General features: G+C 43.9%; 1 protein-coding gene across 1 annotated transcript; it reads left to right on the top strand.

The window, feature by feature from the left end:
• The first annotated feature begins 285 nt into the window (after positions 1-285).
• On the top strand, positions 286-1,101 carry Neurog2 (neurogenin 2). The gene has a single exon (XM_027935371.2). The coding sequence runs from the start codon at positions 286-288 to the stop codon at positions 1,099-1,101; it is 816 nt and encodes a 271-aa protein (XP_027791172.1).
• The last annotated feature ends 9,413 nt before the right edge of the window (positions 1,102-10,514 follow it).

The following is a 10,514-nucleotide window of genomic DNA, read 5'->3' on the forward strand; positions in this document are numbered from 1 at the left end:
CACGCCGTGGCTTCCAACTTCGGAGGCTGTTTCCTCCACTTAGTCGAACCACGCCTGCAAGCCCTCTACTCCCCGCAGTATTTCTGTTGCTAAGGCTGCAGTTCTACTTGGGTCCGGAAGAGCACAGATTAGGTTTCCTCCCCCAATTATGTTCCTCCTTTGAGCCTTTCGGAGCCTGTCATTGCGGGTGCGCCTACCCGGCACGCACAGTGTCAGGGAGAACGTGTCCGTTTGTATATATACATCTCATTTGCCTTTTCCTCCTTCCCTGCTCTCTTCCGTAGGATGTTCGTCAAATCCGAGACCTTGGAGTTGAAGGAGGAGGAGGATGTGCTGGTGCTGCTCGGCTCGGCTTCCCCAGCCTCAGCCTCCCTGACCCCGTTGTCGTCCAGCGCCGAGGAGGAGGAGGAGGAGCTGGGCGCGTCGGGAGGGGCTCGTCTGCAGCTTGGGGCCGAGGCCGGGCAGGGGGCGCGGGGCAACTTAGCGGCGGGTGCCGAGGGCTGCAGGCCCGCACGGCTGCTGGGTTTGGTACACGAGTGCAAGCGGCGCCCCTCCCGATCACGGGCAGTCTCCCGCGGCGCCAAAACTGCCGAGACTGTGCAGCGAATCAAGAAGACCCGCAGACTGAAGGCCAACAACCGCGAGCGCAACCGCATGCACAATCTCAACGCGGCGTTGGATGCGTTGCGCGAGGTGCTCCCCACGTTCCCCGAGGACGCCAAGCTCACCAAGATCGAGACGCTACGCTTTGCTCACAACTATATCTGGGCGCTGACCGAGACCCTACGCCTGGCCGACCACTGCGGGGGCGGGGGCGGGGGCCTGCCGGGGGCGCTCTTCTCGGAGGCGGTGCTGCTGAGTCCCGGAGGCGCTAGCGCCGCTCTGAGCAGCAGCGGAGACAGCCCATCGCCCTCTTCCACGTGGAGTTGCACCAACAGCCCCGCACCGTCCTCTTCTTCGTCCTCCAATTCCACCTCTCCTTACAGCTGCACTTTATCTCCCGCCAGCCCCACAGGGTCAGACATGGACTATTGGCAGCCCCCACCTCCCGACAAGCACCGCTATGCACCTCACCTCCCCATAGCCAGGGATTGTATCTAGAGCTGCCATCTCTGCTTCCCACGCCAGGGCCATAGTGGGTTCTCTTTCCTGGTTCCAACCAAGCCCTCCTCCCATTTCTTCCTTGCCCCTACTTTTCACTCCCTGGAAACCACCTCACTTAGAGCAGATGTAGCCGTTGTGATTTCTCGGTTGGTTGTTGCATTCCTAGGCTTTGGGGTTAACTTCGTTCAGTCGGGTTCTGATTTATTGAAGGTATGATGAGTCAAAGAGGATAGTGGCGTTTGGGGGCGCTTCCTGAGACTAAAAGGACGCTGTGAAGAGATGAGGGTGGCATATCTAACGAGTTTGTAGAGCGGAATGACGCTCCTCCCCTCTCTCGGAAACGCCAGAGGGGCAACTCGGTGCAGTTCGTGTGAATCTCCCAAGGGGAATGCAACTGGTTCCTGTGATCTCTTCACCTTTGCTTCCACATAGAGATGTTAATGTCGAGTAAAAAGACATGGATCTTAGCATCTGAATGATTTTATCGGTAATAATATTATCCACAGATTTGCAATGGCTGGCATCTGCTTTATTCCCATTGCTGTCTGCAGGCTGTGGGAATTTCACCTGTCAAACCAAACTTTCCCTTTCTGATGTGCACTTTGTTCTTTTCCCCAGATTCGTCACAATGCCTATTGTTCCGTTCTTCTCTTTCCTTTTTCTTCCCCATTTTGCCATCTGTCTCTTATGATTTATAAGGGGGGAAAAACTTGTTTTGTTAGAGGGCCAGGTTAGAAGTCATTGTATAATTTGTAGGCTTTGTAATGATTGAATGCAAGCGTGGAAATTTAGGCTGAACTCTCTATCAAAAGCAAAAATGTGGAGGAAAAGGGAAAAATCGGGAGGGAGGATTGCTTCATGCATTATTTATCTCGACCTTTTAGGGGAGAAGGAACTCCTCCATTCTTTCAAGAGATTAGAAATAAATCAACAGTCTGAAAACCTAAGCAGACACGGAGCATTATCTGAATCAGCCACACACGTGTTCTCTTCTATTTATTATAAAGAAAAATTTCATGGGAAAAGTATGTATTTTTTGTATATTCTACAGAGTTTATTCTAGTATGTATTTACATCTTGAAGAACAAGAAAACTGTTCTTGTGATTAAGCTATAAATAAAGTATCTAATTTTCATAAGTTTTGTGTATTATATTCTAACTTTCTCTGGCTTATGTGACTTTTACATACAGAATAAGTTGTGGGTTTTTTCCCCCCTGAATTTCTCCCCTTGTTAATTGAATATAGCACTTGTATTTGTTGGCAATGTTTGGTGTGGTGTTTCACTAAGAAATTATGAGAAGCTGAAATAACATTATTCCTTACTCCCAATACAAACACAAACTTTATAAGAAATCGATTTCTGAACAAAGTGAGCAAAAAAGGGTAGAGAAGAACTTGAATGATAATTAAGTCACAATAAACCCCACAGTTCAGAATCTTGGCTTTAAAAAATAATGAAGTTGAAATTTCTTGGTGGAGAGTGTAGAAATTTGGCTCATACTCTTCTTTTGGCTTCAATTTTCATTTGTAAACTGTACTGATTGGAAAATGATGCTTAAGCATCCCACTTCCAGCTCTATTATCCACAATGGAACAAATAAATTCATTATTGGAAGTTGATTTTGCATTAGCTATTTTAACAAGCTAGTTGGTGTGACAAAAACAAACTCCTGGGGTGGAGGAAAGAGTGAGCTTGAATAAAAAGAATACATCTGAAAGAAATAGCTCTGCTCCCTAATATTTGTCCAAGTAATTACGTATTCAAAACTTCTTAAAGGAGGAAGCAAAAATGATGTAACTTTCATCTTAATCTCCAATGCAGAAATGAATGACCTTTGGTTGACCTTGGTTTAAAAATGACCAAGTTAAAGTGGACCACATTCTAGGATTGAGTACAATTCTAGGATTAGGTTGCTTGGGGGAGGGTGTCTATGAAACCACCAACTTAAAAAACAAAACAAAACAAAAACATATTATTAAAAAAAGTGATGGTAGCTCAAGGTACTCAACTACCCATGAAGATCTACTTCTGCTTTGAACGAAATCCTCCACTCCTCTGCATAAAGCAATGATATTTTTTTCCTGAGATATCTATCTGGGATTGCTCCTTCTTTCCATCCATAGGGAAAATATTCAATGTTTCATATTTTAATGACTCAATTTTTATCAAAGGAAGAAACAACTCAAGGTTTTTGTTTAGTTTTCTTACTGAATATAAGAGGAACCTGTTGAAAAATCCCTTCTAATTTAAAGATAGACTTATTCTCAGCCAACAATAAATCATCTGTTATGGGGAGAAAGTGATATTTCTGTTATTCACATTTATGTTTTAAGTGTTTTAAAATCCAAGTCAAGCAAGCAAAGGACTTAAGAAAGTTTGAAAACATCAGTTTTGATGCCAAGCCACGCCTGTTCCATTAATATACTTATGATGAAATATTGTGCTTCCTCTGGAAACTTGCTCATGAAACAATTCATGGCACAAGTCTGTTGGGGCAGATCCTGGGGGTAGTTAGTTTTCCAGCCATGGAAATACTCTCCAGTTGGTGAGGTCAACCTATAAACAGGTGATCTTAATGACTTAGTTGGAGAGGCAGGGATGGGTAGATGACCCAATAATCTTAGCCTTGACTAAGTGTAATACAGCTAATGACTCAACCCCCAGTTTAGCAGCATCTGGTAGCCATCTCTACTCAGTTTTTCCAAGACCAGAGACTTGTCCACCTTTTCAAAGCCAGAACTTGCAGGTCCTCATACACACCAGAAGCATGTCATACATGCCAGGGGTTCTGTCTACATCTGAGATCAATCTACAGGTTTTCCCTTGTCCATCTAAGTGCACTTCATTTTACACTAAATTAGTGCAATTGTTTTTATGGTATCTAATCATCTTCAGCAGTTAAGAATGAACAGACTGCTCACTTAGCCCTGGGAGTTCTCCCCAACCCCCCAGAACCTCCTCAGCCTAAAGGACTGAGGCCCAGTGGTCCTTTAAGCCTTTCGGTAGGAATGAGTACAATTACAGGGTAGAAACCAAGTCTTCTGCAATAGGGAACAATTTCGCTTTTCTATTTTATACATTTCCCTCCCCACGTTTTGACCATTGGGCCTCTGAGTACACCATTCTGTCTCTGGTGGCTCTTTGATGAGAGATTTTCTTCTGATGATAATTCACACTACCAGAGTTGATAGATCTTTCCAGTGCCAGTGGGTGCTCTAGGGCGCATTTGGCTAGGCGCATTTGGCTGAGCGCCTAGAGGCGCAAGGGTTGTCCTGTACTCATTGGAGCGTGGATTTAGCGTCACCAGGGACCCGGCGTTGGTTATATTGATGTGTTCTAAGTGCCCAGGCTTTGTTATGGCTCGTTTTTCCTTCATCAGATTTTAAATACAGCCAGTTCAGGCCAAGAAGGAGGGGAGAAAAGTAGAGAAGCCTGCTGCCAACCGTGAGGCCAGCCTTGGGAGCGGGGCCCAGACCCCACTGGAGGCGAAAGATGTGACTGAGGCCTCCGCGGTCCCTAGTGCACCGACCGAGGAGAGGTCACCGGAAGAACCGGGCAGCCTTGGACACAGGTATCGAGGGCCCAGTCAGTCCTTCCCAAAGTCTACTCCCATGGCCTAGGAAAGTCGTCCGGGCCCAAGGCCGGCTTCAGCGGTGCTCACTCGCGGGTTGGCTTTGCAGGGTCTCTGGGCTGCTAAAGGACCCGGCCAGCAGGCAAGGTGGGGAACTGAGGCGACTGTACCCGCCGGGTACACACCTCCTGCATTGTCCAGCCTTGGGCAGGTTGTGACTTCTGGGCACCAACACCTGGAACCAGTTAAAAGCGCCTTCTCCTCACCCTCGGCCTTGGTCTCTCTCCACCCCCTCGGGCTCCCAGACGAGCTTTGAATGTATTAATTAAATAAAGCGGGCAGCCCTTGAATCGCACCAGTGCAGGGCGCTCCTGGGAGCGTGAAAGTCCCGGCCTCCGAATCAGCAAAAGAAATGTGTGAAAAGAGAATTAGTGAAATTAGGTTAGACCAATAAAACGTGAGGGCTCCATCACCCGTCCCTCCCGCCTACCCCCAAGCCTGGGGCTACAAGGGCTATCTGGTCTGATCTATTGTTTCCCGCCCCAGCAGGGGGTTCATTGTGTGATAAATAATTCCCCCTCCATTTTCTTTTATTCTTAAAAAATGGGTATTTGCATAATCAGTGCTTTGATGTGGCCAGAAATCAGAGGTTTGGTCTCTCCAAGTCTGCTATTGGTAGCGAAGCAACAAAGCTAGATCCAGGTCTTTCACTTCACTGACAGTGTGTGGGGCAGATTGTCAGAAACGGCAGCCTTAAGCTGCTGCCTCCTTTATAAAGGATCCACTTTAATGATTAAACTTAAGGAATGTCCAAAAGGGGGTGGCGGTGAAAGACAAGTGTTCTCTTCCCCCTCCACGTCTCCCTGTCCTTCAGAGTTTATTGTTCTCTGCAGTTTATTTTCCAAAGCGTTTGAGGTGGGGGTGGGGTGCGTCTCCCTCGGGGCCGCCCCACGTGGCTCGGAGTGGATACCCGCAGGGGTCCCCCCAAGGCCGAGGAGGGGCGAGGTCTGCAGGAGAGATTCTTCTCGCCCCCCATCCCCTCTTCCAGTTTTCTTTTCCCAGTTTGGTTTATACAGCCAGGATGGATGGAGCTCCTCTTATGGAGAACGCTGAAGTGAGTCGCTCTTTAGTCCCCGAGTGGAATCTGAGGGTGTGTGGGGGGGAGTTCCCTGGGAACGCAGCTTGGGGCCAGTTTCAGAGGGTCCCCGACAGGAGAAGCAAGCAAAGAAATCCAGTCATCCGGAAAGCAGAACGCTAAAGCCAGCGAGGCCGGAGCTATTATTTTCCTGCAAGGTGGCGTGAGTCGCGAGGACAGAGTGGGAAAGTATCCTGATGGTGTATGCGCTACAACAAACGACTCCCCCCGCCCTCGGTGCCAAGGTCGGGAGAGGGGAGATGGGGGTGTTTCTGTCTGCTTTCGCACGCATTCTCATCTTCTCCAGCTGCTCAGAGCGCAAAGCGGGGGAGGGGGGATGCCAACTTGCATTACTAACTAGCGACACCCTGTGAAAAGGTTGGACCATCCTGAGCACCTGCACAGAGGCTTCACCCTGGGTAGCTGTCACCTGCGTGAGCGGCCCTTGGCCTCTCGGGAATAGGAGGTGGAAGCAGGAAAGGAGGAGGTTCCTCAAAATACTTCTGTAACCATTCCTTCCCCTCGGCAGCCAGCAACTCTCCAACTTGACAGCGAGGCGGGGATGGGGGAGGATTCTTCAGGTGTTTTAAGAAATAAAAGGACTTTGGATTCACAATTCTTCCCACTGTAGGCGTACTTTGAGGGTTTGGCTTTGGAAGCAACTCTTAAGACTCAAGACTCAACTTACTTGGCACTCAATTCACATTGAATTCCAAAGATGTAAGAAATGAAGAGGCAAAAGTTAGTTACTTCCCAGGACACATCTCCAAGAGAATGCTGTTTGCTGGCCTTTAAAAGATGGAATAAGTAGTATATATGTCCTTGATGGATTTGTATCAGATTGTACAGCAGACTTTATTATTAGTGTTTTCCCAAATTTCCCCTTCTTTTCTAATGACTCCATCATCTCCTTCTATTTGTTTTTCTTCATTTTGTCCATTTGCACCCAAATTTGCACCCTTTCTTTCCCTTTTGCTCTGTAGCTGGAGGCATACCTGGGGACGTTAAACAATGAGTAAAGAACCAAACCTTTCACTTGTTTTATTTAGTGTAGAGGCAAATAAAAGTGCTAAAGTTCATGAAAAATGGACACAGGAACCTTTAAAACAGAGAGAGAACTGGGGGCTGGTTTCCATGGCAGCAACTTGCAATAAAGCCTAATTCCAAGTGACAAAGAGGTCATCTTCCTTTTCAAACGTGTTTATGATCCCTTTGTGTATTGTATTTTGGCATAAAAGCTTCTCTGCACTGTCAGGGCTCCACGTGCAGCTCTATGACTCTCAAGGGGGTTTATTGCCTCCTTGGCATAAGAATAGCCAAAAGAAGCCAAACTAGTGCCAATGTGACAAAAGAGTAACCCCACAGGCTTGCCACTGCTTTTTTTCCCCTTTTCCTGCAATACATAAATCTTGCTATGCATTAAGTAATTAAAAATGAAGAATTCTGGGATAACTTAATTTCAATTTTGTGTTTTTTCTACCTTTTACATCTACTGAAATCACATGCAAATACAAGAAGATTGATTCCATGTGAGGCTGTGTTTATTTTCTTGCCTTACTTTTTAGATAATTTTGGAAAATAAGTGAGGTGAAACATCAAACTCACCTGGGAAAATAGCTAACCATAAACTTTAGATAAGTATTATATGAATGCATTCATATTTCTTTCATGTCACAGTGCCTAGAAGAGGCAAAAGAATTGTGTTTCCTAGGACATGAAGAGGATTAAAAAAAATTTAAATCAAACCCACCAAATTAACAGTATTTTTCTTAACACTCAAAATGATCCTGGCAATGGCTTGAAAGCAGATAGGAAAGAAACATGATTGCTGATACAGCAGTAAAGCAGCTTGAAGGTCCTGGGTTTAAATCCAGAGTATCCCTTGAACTACAAAGGGATGATATGGGACCATAACTGCATGACAATGGGCATGTGTACAGGCAAACATTTCCAGTGAGTTTCTTATTAGCAGCTGTCATTTTTATATCTAGGAGACTCCATCTGACATCTTCAGTCTGGGAAGTGTCAGAAAGTGTATGGTGAAAAATGTGTTTTATCATTTGTGAGCAAATAATATAAAAAGGCTTTAGATTTTCTGGAGTGGAACTGTTAGACTTTTCTGCTTTCCAACCTCTAGAGTTTTCCAGATGTCCTAGAGTTCCGCATTACAGGAAGTGAAGGTGAACTGGTAAAGTTGAACCAGTGTACCTCCTGTCTTTCACATTGCTCTGAATCTTGCTGACATTTCCAAACAAAATGTATGGGAGCATGAGGACCATAATTCATTACAAAGGAGGTTGGAGCAAATTTCTGTGGTAATTACTGGTCAGATTTCCAGGTTCTTATCCCAGTAAAAGGAGTGAAACCCTGCCCAGGGCTTTTCTGACCCTGATATTGCCAGATCTTTTTGGTGAGGAACTAGAGGAGAGCATTCATAAAGAGCTTCTCACCCTTTTTGTATTCATGATGCACTTTCAAGTTCCAGAAGAGTTTTCAGCAAATTTGAGGGGTTAGTAGTTTTATAACAACATTAAACTAGGTAGCAATGATCACAGCATAGAGTGTCTGTGTCTACAGGATCTGCAGCCACAGAACCATTCACTTAGTTGTCCTTCAGCACCATAACAATATCCTAACAGTGTTCTCCCAAACACACTAAGCTATGTCCTTACATGTTCTAGGAAACACAATTCTTTTGACAGTGTCTTTTGACTCTAAAGCTTGCCATTTTACTTCATTCCATGATGTTCAGTTACATTCCTTCTAACAAAACGCTACTGTTGAATATTGTGGAGGATATTGATAGTCTTTATCAATACCTGATTTTTAATCTTTCTGGGCATGCTCAGACCTCCTACAACTGCTGAGGCTCCATCTCTTTTCTCTGTCTTCCTCTTGTCTTGAGAATGAGGTCAAAATGTCAAAGTCAGTTGGACTGAGTGACCACATAAAGAGCAGCAATCTTCATGCATGTGTCGCCTATACTTAGAGTGGATGTTATGTGAGGGAAATAAAAATTGGATTCAGGGATACTTGTTATTGCATAATTACTTAGTCTGTCTTGATTAATGCAATATATAGTTACTTCAGGAGTGTGTAACTTATTTGCAGCAAAAAATAAAAGAAAAAAAGAGAAGAACAAAAAAAAAAAAGAAAAAAGAAAATAAAGTCTTATACATTGGCCCAAACTGGTGGCCTACCTCTGATGATTTTTTTGCAATGAGAGTACCAGGGGTTGAACTCAGGGGCACTCAACCTCTGAGCCACATCCCCAGCTCTATTTTGTATTTTATTTAGAGACAGGTTCTCACAGAGTTGCTGAGCACCTCACTTTACTGAAGCTGGCTTTGAACTTTGAACTTTGTCAATCCTCCTGCCTTAGCCTCCCAAGCTGCTGGGATTATAGGAGTGCACTACCTGTGCCTGGCTGAAGATTTTTATTTTAATTTTGGACCATGCAAGAAACCTTTGATGCCTTGAAATCTATAGCTATCCTAAGAGTGATTTTAAGAGCCATCTTACCACGTAGGCATTATTTTTTTCTTAACCTTTTAAAAAGTATGTGTATTCTTTGCTTTTATTTTGTATTTAAAACTAAGAAAAAAAACTTGTTTACTATAAAATCATCTTAACTATTTTAAGGTTACAGTGCAATTTAATAGTGCAAAGTATGTTCATATATACCATATACTATAGATTTCCAGAACTCTTTTTTTAAATCTTGCAAAACTGAAATTCTATACTTATTTAACAACAATTCTGATCCTCTATTCACTTTCTGCCCTCCCTGACTATTCTGCCTTTGATTTCTGTGAATTTGATTACTTCAGATATCTCATATAATAGAAGCCATTATTATTTTCAAACTATGGTAGGGTTCCTGTTTCCATTTTTCTCCCATTTCATTTTAATAAACTTTAATTTTCCATACTACTGATATAGAAATTAACATGTATAAAGTTCTACCTACACCTAGCTCTTCTGCTACTTGTGGGAAATAATTGACAGTATTGGGGGTCTGTTCTCTTACATAGTGTTATTGATTCATTGAGAAAAGTTTTGCAAGAGGTCACTCAATATCTGTGTCCCTGTCTCTCCTAAATGAAGCCACTTCCTCCAAGAAAGTCCTATAGGTAGTTATGTTTTTGGCCAAAAGAATGGGCCTGAGGTAGTACAATAGGTCTGAAGGCCAATTCTTGAAGAGTGAATGGAGTTTTGGGATGTCATGGGTAGAATTCACTGTGATAATGTCTTAATCTTGTTGTACACAAGCCCACAAGAGGACACTGAATAAACTTCACATTAAACCAAAGCACTCTATAATTAGCTTATTAACTTAGAGTGTGAGGTTTTTTGTTTGTTTGTTTTGTTTATTTTTGCTTTCTGGGGAAACCAGACCACTGGATTGAGTCAAGAGGTTAAATTCATTGTTAGAATCCTTCCTTGTTCTGAGTGGCCGTATGGCCATCCGTAAGTCTCAGCCTGGTAGGCCTAAGGTTAGACCAAATATTCATGATTAGACCAAGTACTTCCAAAGTTTCTTTTCTGAATTTCAAAGTTTTTATAAAGTACAATAGTTTTGTTTCTAGCAACACTTTTGGACACAGCATAACAGTTTCATTTTAATATTATTTTCAGAAAGGTTTTTGGTGGATGGAACCCAGGGCCTTTGCAAATTAAGCATGTGGTGCATCACTAAGCT

The sequence above is a fragment of the Marmota flaviventris genome, chromosome 7 (assembly GCF_047511675.1).
Source record: "Marmota flaviventris isolate mMarFla1 chromosome 7, mMarFla1.hap1, whole genome shotgun sequence".
Classification (NCBI taxonomy): Eukaryota; Metazoa; Chordata; class Mammalia; order Rodentia; family Sciuridae; genus Marmota; species Marmota flaviventris.